Here is a 23,581-nt window from a genome sequence, read left to right as displayed (position 1 = left end):
GTATCTAAATTTAATTTTCAGGGGCACAGATTATTTTATGTTTTTTTTATATATAACATGTGCACAGTGAATTGTTTAAGTGATGATACAGGTGTACATCAGATTTTATTTTGTTAAAACATTCTCATTTTTCCGTATATGATAAAAAAGTACTGTTTCCAAACAGGATCACAAACACTATCGCCATGTGTATGTGATAATTCAGTTAAATACCTATAATTACCTATAATTAAATTAATAAAATATAAAAATAATATATAGCTTCAAATTCACTCTATTTTTGTATCTTCTTCTGGGGGCGCTTCAATTTCCATGCTGTTGCACATACCTTAATTGTAATCTTTATTGGTAAGGTCATTTCCTTTCCTTTACTTACACACATATATGAACTTTTTATATTATATCAATTAACTTGTTTTTAGGGATAAAGGCTGGAGTACGATTACAGCGACGAAAATGGTCATCTTTCTATTATTAGTATTTGGTTTCTTTTTCGCAATTTTAATATATTGCAGAACCTATAGCAGGTACGAATTATGCCTTAAAATCTAAATAATTTTGTAAACCAATTCTAGTAGATTTTTGAAGCTATGATTTAGTTCTACAAATGTAATATAGTTCTAAAATTTAGAATAGCCTAAATTTTATCTATCTTTTTCATCTATTTGATGAATAAACAAAATTGCTGGACGTTAATATCGCTTTTATTATCATTAATTAGACTCTACACTTTACAGGGATACTCATCAGAGATATAGTGCTGCTTCCAGTGATAATAGAGATTGCAGATCATTACAATCTAATTCAATTTATGAACCATCAGTGGACAGACCACCGTCTTATAATGCAGCTTGCAGTGCACCTCCTCCTTATGAATCGCCATTGAACAGCGTATGTTCATTTCTATTCTATTAATCAAAAAAATATAATGCACAAAAAAGGAAATAAAACAATCGAACGCGAAGAAAATAATTGTACATATCTAATGTATGTTACTCATTATAGTAAAATATAAGATAGATAAAAATCTAGATTAGATAAAAATTTTGTCGCGTAATAACATATTATTTTACGTTTATTTGTGTTCTCTAGGTATCTATGTTCGAAGCACCACCAGTTTATCAAGAAAGTTCGCAACAATCTAAACGAGTATCACATTCGAGTAATCAAATAGTTCCGATCACAAATTATATTTAACACATTTTGTAGTCACGTATTTGTAATCATGTCTCATATCTAATTTAGTCTCAGTTAATTAAGAAGGAGCTGAATTAGTTACAAATAAGATATCTAAATAAGATTTTTATTTCATGTGAGAGAGAGAGAGAGAGAGAGAGAGAGCAATAAAAATTCTTTTATTACGAATCTATATCATTGCATTTAATATTATTTTTTTATATATATATTTTCCATCTGCTGACATATTCGAAACAAACACTGAAATGTATTAAATAAATAAGCGACATGTCGAGGGATAATGAAAATCACGTAAAATTCTCATGATTATATAATGAAAATGTCATTTATTTGATGTGGTGCAATGACTTAAAGTAAATGGAAAAATGAACGTTTATATGAGCTGGGTTCGATGAACAGCAGTCATGTACTTCGAAAAGCTACCACTGCTGAACTATTCGTTACAAAAAGCTTCTTTTTTTTCTTCGAGTTTAAATGCAATATACAATGGAAGTGTATCAGACAGCAGCGCAGTAGTAGCTAGTGCGACACGAACATGCTGATTTTCATGATGAGGTAACACTTGTCTTACTTGTACTTAGTTTATCAAATTATCCAGTCATACGCTCATGCAGATTGGTTCAAAAAGAATTGCATCTAATGTTTCTCGAACTGTCGTACGGTATTAATATTTAGTTTTTCGCGTTTTTAGGAAAAAGACATTCAACATTACGAGTTTCATGAGATATTTTTTTGTTCGCCGCACAGTCCCAAAGATAGAACATGGGTATTAGAATGGACGTAGACAATTTTTTCTTTTCTCTTTTTTTGTTTGACATCTTTAAAATCTGAGCGAGCACACATGGCCAAAATCTGTTCCTTAAAGCGCTTACATATTTCATTGTTTCCTTTACACTTATTTTCATTCCTCCGTTTAGTAGTTTCATCGACTTATTCCTTCGTAAGCCTTAATAACCTACTATAATGGAAATAAACATCATGTAAAAAACGGTGGAAAAATCTTCCCTAACTATTTTTCCATAGGAGTTGCTTCTTTTTTTCATTATTTTTTTTAATCTCGACAGAGATACGTTACGGCGTCACGACAGGCGGTACGGGTAAGTGTATGTACGTGTCGAGATCAAAAACGAGATACACATATATAATCTAATCGTATTAATTTGTCGCGATTACATTACATTTACTTAAAGCATTGCTAGTGTGTTTCAAGGAACATGAGTTTAGCACAGTCTGTAAAATAGAATAAATTATAGTTGATTATTGTACCCTTCATTAAAAGTATGGTTCCGTTTCGGTTCAGTTCTTATAAAATACAGTAGATATGTACAGTAAAAACCTTAAAATCGAAAGGGACGCTAGATTTGGGACTGTCCGGATATAGCGACCGTTTCCTTAAAAGATAAATTCACTGGCTGCCAGGATCGTCAGAAAGTTCTAGAAAGGTTGTGATACAATTGCGGTTAATTACAGTGGTCTTATCACAGAACATGTATGGCATTAAATCTTCGATATCATTACTTCTTTGTAATGGTAGGTATTTATATCTTGTATTTAAAACGTTCGGTAAAGCTAGGTCGGAGGATCAGGAAGCCAGTACGGTACTAAATGATGATTATTGTTTTACGTATTCTGTCGGTTGCCCATAATTCAGATCATTGACCACATAATTTTGCGATTTTGATAATTACACAAAAAACGATTAATATTCTCGTACTATGTAATTGACTAACCTTGTTATTTTATACAATTTGTTTTAACTTTTTTTTTCCTTTTTCTTTGTTTCCTGTTCCTTTTTCGTCATTTCCTTCTTTTTTGATAACGCGTTCATCGACTTCATCTTTTCATTTAATGCGATTCTTGTATCACTTCTAATTAATATAGAACATCCTGCATACGAATACGATAGACATTTCAATAGTAATCAACATAAAATTTGATAAATTATGGACAACCCTAAATTTAATACAATATAATAATAATAATAATAATAATAATATAATAATAATAATAATAATAATAATAATAATAATAATTCGAATCTATCACTTCGTCTACTATGCAATACTCGAGAAAACAAAACAAACTGTGCCTAGCAATAAAGGGGTGAGGGTTCAGGGACATAGAGAAAAAGGCCGCAGAGAGGATGGGACAAGGGGCGGTATCTGCAGACAAAAAATATACAAAAATACGGGGCACAGAATGCGTAGCATTAATAGTAATCATAGTAGTAGTCGTATATGCTGAGAGAAAGAGATCATAAAAAACACTAACTAGAATCATTTTTTCTCCGTTCTTGGAAGAATTCGACGTTTCCATTTTGCTTTCTTTTTTTCCATTTAAAACTAAAAATCGCTATATCAGTAATAAACATATCTAATTTTATTCTTGTCGCTCGCGTACACGGCGAACAAGCGAGGGGCATTTCGTTTGATTCATATTTTTTCGACAAAGGAACAAAATCTTTTTCTTATAAGCGTCTGATCGACGTCTATCACAACTTTCTTCGTGCATCATGTGTATACCTCCCTCTTCGCGTGTGAGTGTATATGTGTGTAGTAATGTTTCAGCGAGTTTCAATCTCGCCTTGGTCCTCTGGCTGCTTCTGATGTCTTTTTCATAATACATAGATGGTATGCGCGCTTCTAGCTATTTTCGTTTTATGAACGAAAGCAAATCCATTGCGAGACCCTAATGATGCGCATTGATAAATCGCTGACATGATTGTGTTGCGTGTCGGTGGATAAAAACACATGTTTCTCTCACGCACGAGAACGTAACGTTAATATAAGACGCACAATGCAAAGTACCAAAAATTCTCCAAACCATTCCCAACCAGTTGGGGATAAACGCATCATGATTTACTTGTTTCCAGATTATCTTCCATATACGTGTGTACAAGTGCTCGAACTTCTCTCTCCATTTTATGTGATAGGCTTCTTCTAACGTCGACGATCTCACCGAATTACAACAAAGTCTATAGCCATAGGTTAACTGCGTTTCTCGCCTGGAGCTGGCCATTTGAACCGCTGCAACGTTGCAACACTGTATTTCTTGTTTGAGAGATACGTTTATCGGTCAAAACCAATGAAGAACAGTTCTCGTCGCAGTTCCTTTTCAAGTGGACCAGATGATGGCGCACTAGGAAACATTTATTTAGCACTACTTGTATCACTGTACACAAAAAAGTCATGAAGGATGCAGAATAGGCGGGGGCGATGTAGAGGTCGTGCCCGGAGTTAACGGTGACTGTTTTCAGCTCTGTTTCACTCGCTTCCTGGGCGGTCCGATCGGTGGAATTTGTTGGGTGGCTAACGCTCGAAACGCTTCCGCTATGAGATGCGGATGAGAGTTCACCATCGATTTAAAACCTGCTGTGTCCATCACGTCCGTCGCGTGTCTGTAACACAGATCGAACAAAATGATTGAAATATTTTTCTTTTCTTATCAGTTCTTAAGTTGTACAGTTGTTTCACAACAAAAAAAGGAAAAAAACTGTTTTGCGAATACATTGAACATATGTTATTTATCCGAACAAATACTTACGTATTGATAAAATCTATGGCCTGTGCCTTGAGTTGATCGGCGCTATGAAGATCAGCGAGAATCAGGATGTCGGCTGCGTTTTCGATTGCTAAACTCGTGCATAATGCTTCCTCGCACATGACTTTCAACCTTTCTAACGCGTATTTGTCCGCCGCAGCTAGTAAATCGTCCGCCATTTTTTCCAAATTTGCTGCCTTTCCGGTGTATATAAACCGCAACATCTCTCGTAACACTTCGTGGTCGACATCGGTGATGTCCACGCGGTTTTGTTTTCTTTCCTCCATCTCATGCTCGAACATCGCCGAGAAAACGGGACTTCGCGCTAAACGATAAGATTATAAAATGAAAAAATCATCTATTTTTCCGAAGAAACGTTCGTCCTGCAGAAACGTACGGTTTTCTATCAGAAGCAAACATACTAATTTTGGGAAATAATCTCAGTAAACGAAGAAATTAGTTTACCTGCGAGGATGGCTTTGTGCGCCTGAAATTCCCTTCCGCACACTGTCAGCGTGACATCGCTGAATTTTTGGTTTTCAAACAGAAGCCCAAGGTCATCCGGTAATCGACATTCTGGAACTTTGAATTGTATAGTATTACTTTGCCCGGAAATATTCACGCTGTCCGCCACTACGCTGACCTGTAACATTTCGCTGAATTATAGATTTCGTTCACGGTAAACATTAGTAAATCGCACAAGTATTAAGTATGTAACATACAAAGGTATATACCTCACAGAATATCGTGAGTTTATCGTCGGGCAAAAGTCCATTGGCTTCATCCAAAAGGAAATCTCTCCTAATGAACTTCTTAAAACCCCAATCTTTACCTTGGACGAACCTGTAAGCACGTTGGCTCTCTGAAAGTATAAAATCACCGTTGTTTATCATTTCTGAACGATCATAGACTACGTTCTAACGGAAACGAATTAAGTTTAGGGAAGCTTGGAAACAGACTAAGATTATCACGAATCTCTAATACTGTTTCCAAGACCATGAAACTTTTTCGAAAATTACAAGGCACAGAAGATAATTGCACAATATTATCATTGTATGGTATAGTGTCCACAGTTAAGATGCTAGTGGAAATTTTTAAAATACCCTGCATTGCATCCGTTTCACGTGTTCATCACTTACCCATTGCTTTGGTTTCTTCTCTTTTGGCATTAAGAATAGAAAATTTGAACTTTGCTCTGACTTCAGATTTGTTGCACGAAACGAGAAGGAGATACAGAGACAGGTAGTCTTTGCTCTCCTCATCCAGACCCTTAGGATTCACTCTTAGGCACCTAAAATCAATTGCCGTTAATATAAATTTGCTTTTTCCAATCTTCCAAACGTGTTGTTCTTTATTTCATTTATATGTACGCTATTTTCATCGGTAGATAACAAAGATCATGCATTCGTGAAATACGACGTTTTTTTTTTATTTTCTCTTTTTTCTTTTTCGCTATTACATTCAAATAAAAAATATTATCATGACATGCCGACAAAAGGAAGGTATACAGAGATCGTACAAAGTTTTGCAATTCTCTGATTTCACGGTGACATATCTCATTAAACGACACAAGCAAATAAAAGAAGCTAGATAAAAAAATTGCATTATGATAACAGGATTGTGAATATTCCAGACGTAGTTATCTTACGTTATTATGCGCGTACCGTGTGTTAACGTAACAGCGAAAGACATCGTAGAACGAAACAAAAAAAAAAAAAAAGAAAGGAAAGAGAAGTGAAAAGAGAAAAAGAAACAACGGATTAAGAAGTAAGACGGGGAGAATGGCGTGGTATGCAATGCAAAGGATCTTAAACAATTTTGTCTGGATGATTTTTTACAATAGATTTGTAACACGAACATCTTTGGACACGTGTCGTACGTCTGATAAACGAGCTTAATCTTTAGGATCTTACCATTTTAATTTATCGTTGGCCCCTGCTGAGAAGGTGGACGACTTTAGTACTTCTCCCATTTCCTCTCGGCAAAAGCTGAAGTTATTTATCGTCCACATGTAGCTGAACTTAACCACCTTCACCTGTGCACATAAGACCTTCAAATGCGACACCACGTCAGAATGTATCCCGTGGAATCTACCTTAATCTATCTACGCTAAGGGTTACGCAAATACGAGCAACCTCTTTTCTTTTTTTTTTCTTTTTTAATAAAGTTTAACAACGTCTAAGTAATAATTTGAATCGTTTCTTTTCAGTATCGATAAATTGAACTGATATATAACTTTCATTTTTCAAACGCTTGAAACGAAAAGTAAAACTACCGATCGGATATTGGGTGTAAGTTAACACGAGGATATCGATAATTGTACGCCATCTGTGTTTATTCGAGATAATTTCTTATTTACAGAGAATTACGCATTTAACTTTTAGATAATTTAGTCCGCCAGATATTAACAAAGCAATGTCCTCTTCGTAATATGAATTTTTCAAACCTAGTTTCCTCTGTTCGTTCAACAAAAGATTTCTCTGTTAGAAGATCAATAACGTATTTCTACGTAAATCGTATCGAGAAGCATAGATACCATGAACTACGTGTTACATAGATGCACTCTAATTCTCTGTCGTATCCAGAAAAATATACATAACGATTCTGTAATCTCGAGAAGACCTTCACTACCACTCCATTCTTTAAGTCCGCGATATAGAAAAACCTCTTACGAAGCGAAGTATCATCGCGAAGTATGCAATGACTTCTGACCAGACAAACAGATTAAAACAATCATTCCACGTCGTTACCAGCACCATACTTGAAAGCTATATTGCGAGTTAAAAAAAAAATCCAAAATAAAAAATACCACTAATATATTTTTTCAAGCTGCGTGGTAAATTTCTCTCTTATCGACCGCGATTGGAGAATACCTTTTTTTACGTCGTCTGCTTTCAGATTATGACAAACCTCGTGGTGAGACACGCTGGTCGCGCACAACACGAAACATCGAATAATTCAAGCAAGAAGTTCGAACGCGGACCACCAGTGGATGCACGCGGCGGAAAAACGTGGTAAATTTCGATCTTTTTCGCTGTCTATTGTCCGCGATATGCCTACGATAATCGGCCAGCGAGATATTTATCTGAAACTTTTGCAAGTTACTATATATGTTGTTTTTCTATATGTATGCGTATAGGTGTGTGTCGAATGGTTTCCACGTCCTCGGATATATTTGTTTCGTTAGTTTCGTCGCGTGGCCCCAAGCAGAAAGGAAGAAAGAAAGAGGAAGAAGGAAATAGAGAGGAAAAAAAGCTAACAGAGATTCTTTTTGAGAGGAACGTCGAAGGTTCCTACGACTAAATTGATCGTGGCCTTGAAGTAGCGAGCAGACGAGCCGCGAGAAGTACTACAAGTACGGATGCACGTGTTGGAGAGAGAGAGAGAGAAAGAGAGAAGGAGCCAGGGTCGAATTGAACTTACATCTCTTACGTAATTACCTTGAAAGAAAAAAAAAACGCGTAGAAAAAAGGATTTAACCTTTGCGGCGTTCGCTTCGATGCACGTTACCATTGCTCTATGTGACTTGTTAAATTATGCATATGCTAATTTGAGGATGATAAGGAGAATATGTATAGACGTGGAGGAAGAGGATGATCATAGAGTTTATCCCGATGTTCTTCGAATTTTCATTCACAACGTTGATGACATATTAAATATTGATACTTTTCACATGAATTTTTTATTAACATAAATTTTAATTATACTTTAGGGGACAGCGGTATTATTAAACATATCGTTGTTACTATTAGACTTTCTATTTATATCGTAGCATTATTAATTATAATATTAATATCTATATTACATCTTTAGGGACTATCGTATCGTAGTAGTCGAAGAAGACCAGGATGAAAACTGTGGGAGTTTAATAACCTGTCGGTTACGAAATAGGTTACTTAATGGAAAATTGCATTCCAGAAGGGTCAGATGCGTCAATTCATTCATAGGAATTCAAGTAGGCGTTGATTATGATGAGCAAGAAACGCGGTGTGCTGCAACGGGTAGCAGTTGCTACGAAACACACAGTTCGTACACATGAAAATAATGCAGTGAATCGTTTACTGAATTCGGAGCTTATCAGAATCGTCCAAATAATCAGTTCTGTTAAGAATACCACTGATGTTCGAGTATGAGAAAGAATTGCGTGACAATTGCTAAGAAAAAACGAAATTTAACATTGTCAAATGATTTAGGAAACGTGTTGTTATTCGTTGAAAAGATTCCACTCGCTAGAAATTTATTCCAAACCACAAGGCATCTAAAGGGGCAGACTCGTTTTTACAATAATAACTAATCGCCTAACCGTTAAAAAGAATACCTATTTCCTAGAGATTGCATAATCTTCTACGAAAACAAGATTGAAACAGCAACTCAACCAATATAAATTGCATAACGCGTACAGAGGAAGAAAAGTGGCGAGCGGTACATACTCGACGATCGGACAATCGATCGGCTACCTCTTTTCCGTTCTGAAACGTGACCAGGCGTGCATCCACTTCCGTTCGAAATCGATCCCCGCGTGAATCAGCAACAATTTGCGCACGGGAACTTTAAATAACACGAAGTTGCCTAGAAACTTGAAATCGCTATTTTTTCTTTAAACAAGTAAAAGTTAGGATCACTATTCTAAGAAGAAAGCAACATTATCGATGGTTTGCCAGAAGGAGTTCATAATCGTCAATGATTTGCGAGAGAAGCTCTAAATTATGAATTAAGGGGAAAATTAAAGAATGGCAGAAAGTTTCTTACCAAAAGCCTAAAATCGACGATTATCCTTTGTAAAGAAGTTGACAAAAGGTTGAGCTGTTATTAATTCGCGCAGCGGGCAATGTTATTAATTCCAGTCGAGAATTATTGGTAATCTGCATATTCGATGGTCTCGTAGTTAATGGACCATGAACGTGTTATCAAAATTTTAAATTACTTTCTAAATTGTTTTTTAAATTCGGTTGCTACGTCAAAGAACCATGGGTGATTTGCAAAAAAAAAAAAAAAAATGAAGGACGCTTCGAAGAAGCGTACTTTGTCTAAGGACACACGCCGAGTTAGTCAAACATCCTAAAAGAAACCTAAAAATTCATATCATACTTAGTGATCGACCTCGAAAACTGATGGAGACCAAAAAGGAAGGCGTGAACCGAAGAGAGATAGGCGAAGAAGACAAGAGGAAGAGGAAGAAGAAGACACCGAGGTCGAGCCCCTACGAGTCAATGATCCCTGACGTCGTATGTACACGACCTTGGCGAACGAAGCCGAGCCCGAAGCCAAATCTATTTCTCTAGTTGGCCTGTTGGTTTATCGCTTATCGCGGTCCGCGTTACGGCCTTCAGGGCACCGGCCTATGCCGTTAGGGACCCTTGAAACCCGGCTCGAATCGGAGTCCCATGAAATTTTTATTACGGAAACGACATCACGCAAACAGATTCACACGTCATAGGTCATTGACAACGAATGCGTGCTGTTGGAGGTTCCCCAGGACGTTCGAGGTTTTCTCACATAGAGAGCAATTGTTATCTGTCGTAATATTCAAAGCTTTTGCATGGATTAATTAAGCTTGGCTCTTTTTTTCCTTTTCTGAAGATCGTAAGATGTTAGTTTTGCAGGATAATTGGCTTGTTCGTGCTAATAAACGTTCATGTGAAAATAAAACGTTATATGCACTTACGCGAAGTGCGACGTGTGCGGTTGGGCTATCGCTATTTTTTGTGATTTTTAAAATTTATTTTTATTAATATATGAAATAACAGTAGGACTTTGTAGGAGATGGATCTGCGGAGCAGTTTATGGGATAGACACGAGCATTTTGTATAACTGGAGTTTACATAATCGGATCTTGTTGTAGAAGTATAGTAGAATTTCGCGTTTAGATAAATTCAGTTAGTATCGGTTCATCTAATCGGGTAACGATTAAAATTTATAATGCAGAAGCAAGCGTAGATTGCATATTTGGCCTGTTGAAGCAATCCGATACGATACACGAGGTCGATTTTCTCTTAAACCGGAAAATATCGCATCGATCGGGTTAATTAACATAGGCAACAACTCTTGACTAGCGATCAGATAGAAACGAAGACAGCTAACAACCGTCTAGAGAACGGATAATCAGTTTGAACAGGCGATTATCAGTTTCTATCGCGAAGCAATGCGGCGTGAAACATAGATTCGTTTCGAAACTTTGTCTACTTCGTTAAACGGCCGGTTTCCGCGAAGAAAATGCGAAACAGCGAAGCCGCGAAAGAGAAAACCATCGTACGAAGAATCGACAAATCGATGTACAAAGGGAAGCGTGAGAAACGTCAGCGCAACGACTCTGGACGAAGTGAAAGTCACTTCCCTCTTCTTCGTCTTTCTTCGATCGCTTTTTTTTTCACTGAAAACAATGCACGATTTCTGCGGAATATGGAAATTAATGGCCTTTAATACGACGACGAAATTAAGACTTTTCATAGAAAATTTTCTCCTTCAACAGGAAAGTTGATTTAATTGTACCGTAGAAAAACATTTTTCTAAAAGTAATGACATTCTATAAAAAAATTGTATTATGTTTCATTCTGTACATAATATTACATCCTGAAGAGATGCCGATGCAAAATTTTCTTCCAATCGAGAAAATTGTTTCAAAAATAAATGTTCACCCCTTTGTCAATATCATATACGCCTTTCTATTACGGTATATCAGTCGGTCGGTATATAAATACAAAATAATTCACGTCAACTGGGACAAGTCATTTCTTTTTTGATCGAGATTAGAAAAAGCACTAGCTTCTACCACACATATCTTTTCACAATTAACAATCGTACACAATCGTTCGAAATAGAATTTTATATTTCTCTATACAGATCAAATCAGCTTATGTTTTATCGGCTTTATAAAAAAAGCACGAAGCTAATGTGATCGAAAAATGATTACTTCGTGAAACCTCGAGTCGTGACGCGAATCGTTTCCAACATAGTCATAAATATTCACAATCTTATAAATGTACTAGCAATCTTGTAAAACGAGCTACTGTGCTGTGCAATTATTATAACGCATTCATCGTGGAAAGATGATCCTTATTATAATTATCAGTAATCAACGAGACATAGTAAAGTCTACTCTAAGTGAATGTATTACAAAAAAAAAAAAAAAAAAAATAAAAAGAATAAAGAAAAAGAAAGTATTTAGTATAACGATGTAAAAAGTTAATTGTAGACCTTTCATTAATAAGAGTTTTTCTCACAGAAGTAAAAGCAGAAGTAGAAGTAGAAGCGGACTGTAGTAGTGGTCAGCAATAAGGTTGAAAGAACGTCAATGCGGGGCAGAGTCGTAAAAGGTCGAGTTTCACGAGCAATACAGAAGAGGAAGAGGCATTTTCCGAGCTCGAGTAAGACGTAACTGGTTACGAGATTACACGTACAACAAGCGTGCATTGAACCTGTGGGATAGCCAGCGAAGGTCACGCCGAAGTGAGGATCATCGAACCCAGCGCACACCACGTGAGCCGTTTTCAGCTGTTCGCTCGTCTAGACGAGCAGAGGAATTCGTCGAGCTGGACAGCTCGAGATTTTGATCGATCACCGTTCGATCCATAGAAACATGGATTCGTTCGGATGAATTTAGCGACATTAACGCACATGTTTGTGTGTTAAATATCGAAAAGACAAGACACATTCGTCGTAAGATGCACGTATAGGAAATAATTGGGAAACAAATAAAAAATAATAATTCCAACTCGATGATAACGGTTTAAGAAATGATTTCAACCAGAGAATAGAATTATGCGAATAAGAATTAAATTATTTGTTAATCGAATCGAATGGAAAATTTGAACAATCAGTGCATTTGCTTCCGACTTACTATACGTCAGTAGCTCAAAGAAGAAGCCACGCTTTGTAGCGTGAAGTCGTACTTGAACCTGATAATCGATGCAACCTTCAGATATCGAAGACACGTCTTCAAAGGATCGCTGATAATCTCTAGCAACCGTGAACAAATTATCTGCTTTCTGTCTTTCTACAGTCTTTCGATCTTCCGTATCTCAAGATGTTAATTGAATGCTTTAATCGTTATACTTTTTCTTGTATTTTATTTGTTACACGTTATTACTAATATCTTTTTTATTTTTAATTTTCCGTTTTATTCTGGAACAAAGGACATAAAAATAAACGGTATATTTTTGAAGCCGATATTCTTTCTCACGGAGTAAAAGAAGACATAAATAGTAAAAAATTACGTAAAGAATTCGCTTCGAGTCACTTTAACTATTGAAGCGATATTTACAACAAAACCTGTTTTACAGAAGATTCTACTAGTCTGAATTTCTTTTTTTTGCGACGAATCAAAGTGTTAACAGTTAAGTCGATACTTTAAAAGGGAAGCGATGTTTCGCATCGTGAAGTTGCAATGCTCGAAGGTAGTGATAGTAGTTCATAACGTGTACAGATTAAGGACGCTTTAACTAGCGTTAGACGTGTTTCATACCATATGTGTAATCCATGCTAGTTGCTAGAGGAAAATTTTAGATGAGCGGAAAGTTCCCTTAACTTACTGTCAAAGTACGAAAAAAGATTAACATGTCAAGAACTGAGCAAAATCAGTCTTATATTATTATTCTAATGTTCTAGTATAATTGTAATAATCTGCTTCGAACAACAAAATTATAAAATTATAAAACAACAAAGGAAACGGGAAGAAAATTCTAATTCCCACAAGCGAGTACATGTATGACACGTAGCAAAAGAAATATATTTAAACAAATCTAAACAACCTGTTGTTTTGTATTTAAAATTTGTTTGCAGTACACATATGTATATATAAAATACGACGTTCTACTTAAAAACTAAGGATAAGCTAAATAAAAGCTAACTAAAACGCGGGAAATTCGATCGATATAAAGAAAGAAGGGTATAGACGTATCTCGACGCGACCGCTTCGATCGAGCAACATTATTTTCCCAATCTAATTCCGTATCTTCAAACGTAATAGTACGTGTTGGCCATGATCCAAACCTGCCTACACGTTTGATTGATCCCCTCGAATACGAGTTCATGTGTATTCCTTTCGTTAACTGAGATCACGTGATCCGCACAGTGACCCTCTCTCCCTCCCTCTCTTTCTCTCTCTCTCTCTCTCTCTCTCCATTCGTTACGTCAGATTTGCGGTAACGATAAGTTAGGCGAGCTATTAACGATAAGGTTCTCGATAGGTATCGATAAATTGAATCCGCATCGATACACCGATACCGTTGAAGAATCGATAATATCGAAATATTATAGACAGTTCGCTACTATACGGATAAGGTGTATCGATAATTTGACATCGACACATATCGTTAAGACATTGACAAGCTTTTTTAAATAAGATTTTACATCTTCCTAACATTTTTCACTTATCAGTGTGAGTCGATGTATCGCCAGGTACCAATGAAAAGACATCGAAAGAAAGAAAAAGAACGAGAAGAGTATAAGAATAGATGCTTAGCATCGACCTGCTGTAGAATACTGTTAATCGGGTCCGAGTACTGTTAAACTTGGCAAGTGGAGTAGAGGTATATCGATATGATTCGTCCGTTTCCTCGGAACGAGGTAACGAGGAACCAGAAAAATTGTACCGCTCGATGGCCCCTGTGAGTCATTCGATTCGCCATGATCATCCATAATCGTCCTTGAATCACGTGTTTCATGAACGAGATAGGTCAAAGATCGGTGGCTGACTGATCACTGTTGCAGAAACATCCATCTCTTCTTTCGTTCCGTCAGACCAAAACCGATACACCATTTATATCCCTCTGTTCTAGTAGAGACATAAACTATCTTCCAACGAATCCTTCTTTGGAAGATTCGCAATTACACGGCGGTAGTCGAGGCCGTGTTAGATTTTTCCTCAAACTCAAGGTGACACGAACGCGACGATTAGACGGGAGATGGAATCTCGACGCTCGAGGAGATCCGGTAAATCGAGTTCGTTTCTACTGCATCGAAATAATTCATCAACGAGATGAGAGAGACTTCCAGTCTATTTCGAGATGAAATAACATTCTGCAGAGGCTCTTTAGGTGGAAGCACACCGGCGGGATTCACCAGCCATCGGTTATATCGGTGCTCGTAAATTTGTTAAAACGTTTGGATGCCACTCAAACGGAAACGGAAAGCTCGCAATACTCGTCGTCTACGCGAATCCTGACGTCTCGTTTTTTTAACAATCGACCACTGATTACGGGACGAGAAGCGCGGTACCTTTGTTCGCGAGCGCGAGCGTTCGATATCGATTTTCTTGAAACAGGAGTAGAGAGAGATTGAAATTTAACTTAATTCGGAAGATCCTCCATTGAAAATTTATTGGATGAAAATATGTCGGACGTGTAAACGGAATACGATTTAGAAGATGTTAAAGGAGAATATGGAAGATATTATGAAAGATGTTCGATGGAAGTTGAGCTTGGAAGATGGTCTGAGATAATGAAAATCCTCTAAAGTCACAGGTTCTATCTTTTATTTTCACATTTCTGGGTTAAATTCCTATTATCCCTTTACTTCTTAAATGCTTAAAACTTCATTTTCACTTTCTTTGCTTCGAAGTCCCCGACTCTAATTCCGTTATTCCGCCGTTTTCGCTTAATTTCTATCTCCCATTCCTTCTACTTCAAAATATCTGAAACTTTCGTCACCCTTAACTGGAACTTTCCCGTCGCTTTCGTAACAAATTCTAGTCTCTATCCTTTCCGTTCCTCCAGTATTTAACATCCTTATTATTTTTCCTACGTGTCGATTTCAAAGTTCTAAACTCCAAGAGAACAACGCAAAAATTCTCCCAGGTTCAGTCAATTCTCTCAAAAACTCTCATCGAAACCCAACTTCGGAGTCTTCGCAGCACCACGCCAACCCTCGAATTCTCGATCGCTGCCGATAAAACCCAAACTTCGCCGCCCTCTTGAACAAAACCCGGACCAGAAGCGAGCCTGGCCAAAAGACCGGCAGCGATCGGTGTATTTGAAGAAACGTCGAAAGCAAAGTTCTGGGCGTCGAGGAGGATCTGCCGCGATAGAGGAGGCGTAAGGAACACAGAGGCACAAAGTTCATCGTCTTGGCCGTTTCCGTATAGAAGAAAACAGCACGTTGGAGCGCGAGGAGTAAGGAAGACGAAGATAGTGGCCCGGTCGACGCCCCCAGGAGTCGTTCAACCCGGCGATCGTCGACGATCGGCCTTGAATCACCCGTGCCCGTTTACGGGAGCGGCGTACGCGGCTTCGAGCAGCAAGCAGACCAAGTCGAGGCTTCCGGTAGAGTCCTGGATACGGTGGTCGAACATGCACGAGGTAAACGATCGTGGATCTTCCCGCGAGAAAATCGAAATTCCCGAGAAACGTTGTCGAGCTTGTTTATCTAAGAGGAATAAGAAGAAGAAGAAGAAGAAGACAACGAAGAGGAGGAAGAGAACGAATATGGTGGAGACGATGAAGAGGGAGTATACAGTGGAACTTCATTTATCGGAATCCATCAGAGGACGAGCGGTAACTGGAATTCGTATAATAGCAACTCATTGGTTCTACTCGTTAACGATTTTTCGTTCTGGGAGTTCGTGTTTGCACGAGTGGAATAATTAACAGGAATTCGCTTAATCGAGTATCGGCTAAAATTTCATTGCAATAATAAACGAAGCTCTCTAATAGGAAAAGAAGAACACGATGACGAAGAAACGGTAGAAAAAGTTGACGAAAGAAAGATGGTAAGAGGCAAGGGAAAGAGGCAAAGTAAAAATAGGAGGAGAAGAATAGGATGAGGGAAGAACCGAAGAAGACGAAGAAAGAAAACGAGAAAGGCAAGAATAGATGGGAAGAATATGACAAAGAAAACGCAGATGAAGACAATCAAACAAAAGTAGAAGGAGACGTCTCTTTCGACGAAGACGAAGAGGAAGAAAAGGATGACGCAGAAAATGAAGAAGAAGAAGAAGAAAAAGAATGAAGAGCAGAGGAGCTTAGCCCTTCTCGCGAACTTATTTTCACCGCGAGACGAGGCAGCTTGGCTGGCTGGCTGGTTGGCTGACGATATAATGGAACACGTGCCTCGAGATAACGACGTGGAAATGAAAGGCAACGAGTGATAATGGCTCTGGCATATGGGGTTCGCGTCTAGGTGACGAGTCGGTGGAAAAAAACAAGTTGAGAGTGCGCGAGGGGAATTTATGTTGAATGTTTCGTGGAATTACAGGTGGATGAATGGATGAAGATGGAGAAGATTGTTAGGGGTTGCGAGCTTTTCGGCAAGCCAACAAGTTTGCCGGCTCTATGAATGTATGTCGAGTGGGACGAGATTTGATTAAGAAATTGAATGGGTAGGTTGGAGGCGCGTGGGTGATTTAGGTTGCTCTTTAATGAGGCAAGTTGACGAACTTAGATCGATTGGGATAGTAGAACATTGTTGGAATTCGTAGATTGCTGATTATGCAGATTATAGGGGATTTGACGGATTCAGAAGGAAATTACAAAATTTATTGGCTATTTGTGTGTATATATATACACACACGAGCGATATAGATTTTTGTAATTAGGATAAGTTGGTGAGCAACGATCGGTCGAGAAAATCGAAAAAGATATAATGGATGTCGAGTGGTAAAAACAGAATGGACAGGTTGAAATGAAAAAAGCGTAAAAGAATGTGATGTAATTGTAGTTAGATGATTTGGCAAAGTTAGATCAACAGTGTAATCGTAGAAAAATTATCACGGCTTGCGAATCAGCTTCATGACTAGTACTAGTCTAGCTCGTGTAGAACAGAGCAAGAATATAAACAGTTATAAGTCGAGGAATCTGATAGGCTTGGAATAATAACGTGGAAAATTGCTACAGTCTGTGGATCAAAGAAACGGCGAATCTAAGTTTGACTCGAGCGAAAGACAGGAAATGGTACGTGTCGGATAGAAAAACAGTCTGAGTAGTCGAAAAAGCCTAAGATTGCGGAGATGGTGGTGGTACGGTACCATGAATAACAGGAAGAGCTGCGACCAGCGGATTTCGACGACGATGAGTGCCATCCTTAGACGAGTCCTCGCTTTATCTTCCAGGAATAATTTACTGCGATAAGCTGATTCTTCCTTAACGGAACTTAATAGCTTAAGGAAAAGCGGAGTTGACGAATTAATTTCCAGTGAATTTTTGTAAAGGTATTTTGCAACTTATTTTAAAAGCTATAGGTTATTTTAAAAATACGATTTTAATGGATAAAATAGATCTATCGTAGATTAATTGATAAGTGGTTGGTTTTTAGCGTTTTTCCAGTTAATATAGAAGCAGTTGTTTCGCGAATAAGAAAAATCGATTCTCATTAATTCTTGGATATTCCAATTCTTCATTGAAACTTGGCTATTAAGGGAAGACCCTGAGTCGTTGGAGCAAGGGAGCAATTGGAAACGGTGCCGCAACGCTTTCTACGCTTTTATCGAGCCCATCGATCGGCGTGTTACGACAGATTCAGCGCGCGAGCTCGCGCGATTGCTGCACCAGGCTCCGCGGCGGCTGACGAGGCGAAATCGCCGCGTGCATTACGAAAGTTAACTGGAGCACGAATCGACTTTCGATTCGGTGGCAAGGGGACCCCGCGTCTTCCCTGAAAACCGAGAGTTACTCCTTCGAGTGCTGCAGTTTCGCCTCGAATCATCCAACTTCTTCCCCTTACCAAGCAGAAGAAAAAGTAAGATCGCAATCTTGCCCTCGAATTCGACCTCGGTAGCTTCTGCATTACGTAAATAACGCCTCGAGAGTTTTATGGCGGATTCGTTTCTCCTTCACGAGGGAGAATCTCGTTCGAGATGTTAAATCGTATTGCCGAATATTATTTGCCAGATATACAAAGTGATAAAAAAGGGATCTAAGATTTTGGATGCTTAAATTTCTTATTTAGGGACGTAAAAATGTTACATAGTTATTGCATAGTTAGAATCCTGAAACTCATAGCATGTCAATCACCATTTGCTAACATATTTTTATCTTCTAACGCAGTGCAGTGTGTCTTTTTGCAACACGCTGAATGTGAATGGTAAATTGTCGTACTTAATTAATCGCACCCAAAATCGATCGTCTTCGACCACATCCTACCGCAACCAATCTACGAGTATGCCTCGCCCCTTCCCAGGAGACCTACGCAGACGTCCCCAGAGGTTCCATCCATCGAAGATTTATATCGGCTACACTGGAGTTTACTTCGCAGTAAGTTCCTTCTGACGAGAGGTAACTTTATAGCTAAACTAAAATGGTAAACTTTACAGCTAACGAACTATCTAATATCTCTGTAATATCTTCTTGTTCAAAGGACAAGGAAAATCGACCTCCTATTTTCTATAATTCTCGTTCGCTCGATTTCACCTGTTCGAAGTATCGAAAATTGATCGAGGATCCAGCCAGATGATTTTAAGTCGAATCTCTGGCATGTTCGATCAAAAGAAATTCCTACAATCACCTAAAAGACTAGTATCGTGAAACGGAAGATACCAAGCTTCCATCGTTTCCAACTTCCGCTTCGACGATCCTCCTTGCCCGATTTCGTGTCTTCGAAACGTCGAGGATTGCTTCGGGAACCGTCCAAGTAATTTTCGATGCTTTTTATATCGGGAGAAAAAGTACCTCGAAGTGACGAATTTTCGCGGGGAAGCTAGTGAACGTTTCCACAGGCGAGTTAGAGATCGCGGCAGGGAGCAGCGGGATATCTAGTCGCAGGTCATTCACATCGCGAGGGGACGAGCAGTAAAAATAGAACGAGAACGTCAGGAGTGCGTGCTCTCACGCGCGACCACGAGGATGATATCGACGAAGACGACGAAATTGACCTAGAGGAGTAGGAGAACCCTTTGACACGTCCAAAACGTATTTCCAAGGGTTCTGTTCGGCCAACTCGTTGACGTGGATTCCGATACCTGTATGTTCGATTTCCATCGAATCTCATCTTCTTCGATCCTCTTCAATTGAATGGCGTGGTTCGAATTGGGGGAGTACCTGTATCGTAAAAGTGTTTTGGGAGCGATTTTTAAGCGAGTGAGAAGAGTTTGATCCAGAGATTTGGGAGTTTTACTCGAAGAAAGAAATCTAGAAATTCGGAGATGCGAAGGAAGAATATTCGGAGCAAATGTTTGAGATCGACCCACGTGAACGAAGATCATTCAAGTTTTTGGATAGATATCTTCCTTTCACCAGGAAATAAGATTACACAGGGTTACGACCGATTGATTACAATGCTTAAATTGTAAATCGAACGAATCCTCACTAACGTAACTTCAAACACTTCTTTCTAGTCCACGGCTTAACGTTTATAACGGACATTCTGTGAGATATACGAGAAAACTTCGTTAACGTCATGAGAAATCCTCAATTACCTAAAAGATATTTCTACCGTTAAAAGTTACGGTCTTATTCCAATCATGTAGAATACAAAACACGGTAACAAATGGTCCCTACGAGTACCCTGCTCTGCCAACTGTTACTGAAGCTCACTGTCATCGCTAACGACCAATTAAACTGCAATTAGATTGGCTTCGCCCTGTCGGTAGCACTAACAAGACACTGCTCTCGCAACAGTCATGTTCGAGTCGTAAGAATCATTAAAAACAGTTACACTATGCACACAAGGCTGACGATATATATTACTTCCTAATATACTCTAAGATTCTAAAAATCAGAACTTATATAATCGTATTATTACAAGTACAACTCGTCAGAAACTAATTGCTAATTATTTGCAATAATTTGCTTTAATTCTATCGTCGATCAATTCGAGGTAATTTTCGATTGAAAGAATTATTCGATACGTACCTGCGTGTAACACCAATTTTCTGCTACAGGGGTGTTCACTTCCGGTGGTGGAGGGCTTGGTACACGGCTTACTGCCATACTACTGCTGCTGTGCAAGTTTGAGCTGACCCGCGACGTTTGAGGCGCACAGTCGCTCACCGCAAGTCTGCAACACGAACAAATCGTCTTCATGTTAGTTTCAGCTCGTCCTGGTCTCCGCAAAATTTCCGCGCTCTTTGGGGTTGCTGCACGTGACGATCACACTAGCTGCTGCGTGTTGTTTTATTTTTGTTTCCTGAAAGAAAATTCCGCATTTTAACCATTCGTAATTCTAGCGCTAACCGAACGTTCCTAGAACCATAAGAATTTCTTCTGTTGTTGAAACGAAGAACATTGGATGGAAGGCACGTGTGAACGGGTCTCTCGTTACATTATACTACGAAGAGGGACACACGAGTCGCTCGATGCGAGGAAAAGGGGTGACCGAGGAAGGAGGACTGAACGTTGGAGGAAGTTGGAGAACGGAGAACCGCAGAGCGGGGAGGGTAGGACGAATAAAAGAAGCATGAAAGAAGGGTATGCAGGGCACGCGATGGTGCTCACGTGCGCCAAGTACGGAACTACTCGAGCATCATCGAGTCGAGTACATTAGCCTCGCAGGTTCATCGGACCTGCTTCTCGATTCTCTAGCCGAGCGGAGGTCGCAACGCGACTTCTCGTCTTAACCTTTTAACCCTTATCGGGTCGGTCAATCGATACGTTAACGCGATAACCGCGGGGGCGGATTGGTCAGGTTGGTTAATCGCATCGAACCTTCGATGACGATCGAGCGTCGCTGTCGTTTCTGCGCTGCACTTTAGCGCTTGCCTTTAGCGGAAATTACATATTTTGATTTTTTGGATAGACGTCAAACCTGCCTTTTCGTACTTTATTTTTAATCTATATTGTTATATAATATCATACACAAGTGATAATTTATATGTTTATCTTGTCCGAGAGCTAGCGGGACACTTGTTAACGTTACGATAATCAAATATTTTCGAGAATCAACGAGTGATTCTGTCCGTATCGGGCCGAATATTTTTATATCTTTTCAGTGACATCTGGGACGAGTACGTCACGCTAAAGTGTTTTGCATTTTTTTCTTATATCCTATATCTACAGTGACGCGCGAAAGTTTCGGGGCCAAATAGATTCTTCGCTTTATATTTCGAAAGCGATATTTTGAAAGAATTTTAAGTAACATTATACAATAACAGCGTTTGCGTGTTGTATACTATTATCTTTTGCTTATCGCGCTCCTCGTATTACTCGATGTTACTTAAAAGTCTTTCGGCTATCGTTTTTCGAATAGTTAAAAATTACAGTTAAAAATTCATTCTAACCAGAAATTTTTGCACGCCGCTAAGTACAAAGGCGCGAAATAACAGACAAAGGACGATGAAGGAATTTTCCTCATCGACGTGACACGAGACCCTTGCATTTTTCCTAGTAGGCATTCTTTTCCGTGACGCCGAACGAACTGTATCGCGGTATAGTCAGAGATTAGGTAAGCGCTTTAAAATAGCATCGGGAAAGTGTAGTTTCGCTTGTATATTACGAAATATAAACATTGTCGAATAGCATATATCTTGCATCAATTTTAAACAGAATATTTATTAAAATAGATTTATGATAGGATTTTTGAAGGATCCTTAAGGAAAGCTTCGGGGATGGATATATTAATTGGTAGGTTTAATCGTATCGAGGCATAGATTTACGAAAGAAAATTGATGAGTATCGATTTGTAATACGTAGTATACAAGTTTAGCCCACAGACCTAGAAAATATATTGATGTGGAGGAATTTGCATGCGTCATAAGAGAATAGTATTACCATATCAATGTGGCATTTAACGTTTAAACCCGAGTATATGAATCTTCTATTGCTACCTCGATTCCTCCAAATAGATTCTTAATCTACGAAAAGCTATTACAGTAATTGTTAATCATCGTCTGCGCCTACAAACAGCTATTAAAATGGATGAAAAATTACCATTCTTTAGCCACTTTTCTCAACGACCATCATCATCGCCATTAAAACGAATAATCGCGTTGTTCAGCGTCCATTCTATTCCTTTTTATCGGTTAATTTCCCACCACCTTTAAACGTAATCACGCTCATTACATAACAATGATTGACTAATAAATCGGAACCTTGTTTATTTTCCAGAATCACGACAATACGAAGTAATTTTGTTTGGTATCGTTATTTCTGGAAATCAATACTCAAACCGTGCCACTCGAGGCTGATAATAGGTACACGAAGGTAGAACGACGCTTTTTCTTTTCCCTAGTTTACGACGCTTTTTATCACGTCGTGCTATCTTTAATTTGATAATTATAGTCCCTTAACAACTCGGATGTAAACGCGATACCGAGAAGAAGAAGATGGAAACTTGTATAAAAAATCATCGATGTTTCACGCAGATTGTCAGTTCAATCGAAAACCGTTTATACCCGAACACACTGCAACGTGTATCTTTGATTCCCGAAATTAGCCACACGTTCGACTTTATACATTCAATTAACTATTATCACATTGATATTCGTATATTTTACTATCGAATTTTACTAACGTTATTATTATATCGACTTAAGAAAAGAAGGAAGGTGTGTCAATTCGATAAGTTTCCAAAGAATCTGTTCTCTGAATGCAACGTACGCTCTTAAAACGTAACTTAAATACAGAATAATTAAACAATTTCTGATATAGAGATAGAGCATTATAACTAAGAATCTTAAATTACTATATACTTCAAGAAACACTGAAATCGCTGGGAAAAAAGACAAAGAAGATGACTAATTTTAAGTTCAATTCAATGAGTGTGTTATTCTTCTATGATAAGCTGTCTAGTCAGAATTATTTCTTACGGAAGTAAATCACACCGAGCAATTGACGATATATTAAATAAATTGTCTGATTTAACCAAATTTAGTGGCGAAGTAAATAAAACGATGAATAGCACGTTGAAAAAATTGTTTCCTTTAAAATGTTCTCAGTGTTGACACACCCCTCGAAACTAGCAGAGGATCGAATAAAACTGT

General features: G+C 38.3%; 2 protein-coding genes across 9 annotated transcripts in view; one reads left to right on the top strand and one right to left on the bottom strand.

The window, feature by feature from the left end:
* Positions 1-34: 34 nt before the first annotated feature.
* LOC117230673 lies at positions 35-1,285 on the top strand. Of its 2 annotated transcripts, XM_033488355.1 has the most exons (4): positions 35-348; positions 423-527; positions 738-891; positions 1,093-1,285. In XM_033488355.1, exons 2-4 carry the CDS (start codon positions 457-459, stop codon positions 1,195-1,197), a joined length of 330 nt encoding a protein of 109 aa, XP_033344246.1. In that variant the 5' UTR covers positions 35-348; positions 423-456; the 3' UTR covers positions 1,198-1,285. The 2 variants fall into 2 exon arrangements, with proteins under 2 accessions (XP_033344246.1, XP_033344247.1); XM_033488356.1 differs by lacking the exon at positions 35-348 and having other exon boundaries at positions 369-527.
* A 3,164-nt stretch (positions 1,286-4,449) lies between these two features.
* The window catches only part of LOC117230665 (protein roadkill), a 126,438-nt gene continuing 107,306 nt past the window's right edge, over positions 4,450-23,581 (bottom strand). For 4 of the 7 annotated variants that reach the window (XM_033488335.1, XM_033488330.1, XM_033488336.1 and 1 more), the window contains 7 exons: positions 20,517-20,661; positions 6,651-6,787; positions 5,877-6,028; positions 5,460-5,599; positions 5,203-5,380; positions 4,741-5,062; positions 4,450-4,594 (listed from right to left, as the gene is read on the bottom strand). In XM_033488335.1, the coding sequence (XP_033344226.1) occupies positions 4,450-4,594; positions 4,741-5,062; positions 5,203-5,380; positions 5,460-5,599; positions 5,877-6,028; positions 6,651-6,787; positions 20,517-20,594 (1,152 nt within the window). In that variant the 5' untranslated portion in view covers positions 20,595-20,661. The remainder of the gene's footprint in view (positions 4,595-4,740; positions 5,063-5,202; positions 5,381-5,459; positions 5,600-5,876; positions 6,029-6,650; positions 6,788-20,516; positions 20,662-23,581) is intronic. The other 3 variants (XM_033488332.1, XM_033488331.1, XM_033488333.1) reach the window with 3 other exon arrangements.

This window comes from Bombus vosnesenskii, unplaced genomic scaffold, assembly GCF_011952255.1.
Source record: "Bombus vosnesenskii isolate JDL3184/JDL3185 unplaced genomic scaffold, Bvos_JDL3184-5_v1.1 scf7180000013267, whole genome shotgun sequence".
NCBI classification, from domain to species: Eukaryota; Metazoa; Arthropoda; class Insecta; order Hymenoptera; family Apidae; genus Bombus; species Bombus vosnesenskii.
The sequence above is the reverse complement of the archived record's forward strand: the minus strand, read 5'-3'. Positions and strand labels throughout refer to the sequence as shown.

Bases quoted from the DNA above. Each gene is read 5' to 3' on its own strand.
- LOC117230673 (XM_033488355.1), top strand. From the start codon at position 457: ATGGTCATCTTTCTATTATTAGTATTTGGTTTCTTTTTCGCAATTTTA. The intron at 528-737 runs GTACGAATTATG...TACACTTTACAG, and splicing joins TATTGCAGAACCTATAGCAG to GGATACTCATCAGAGATATA. The intron at 892-1,092 runs GTATGTTCATTT...TGTGTTCTCTAG, and splicing joins ATGAATCGCCATTGAACAGC to GTATCTATGTTCGAAGCACC.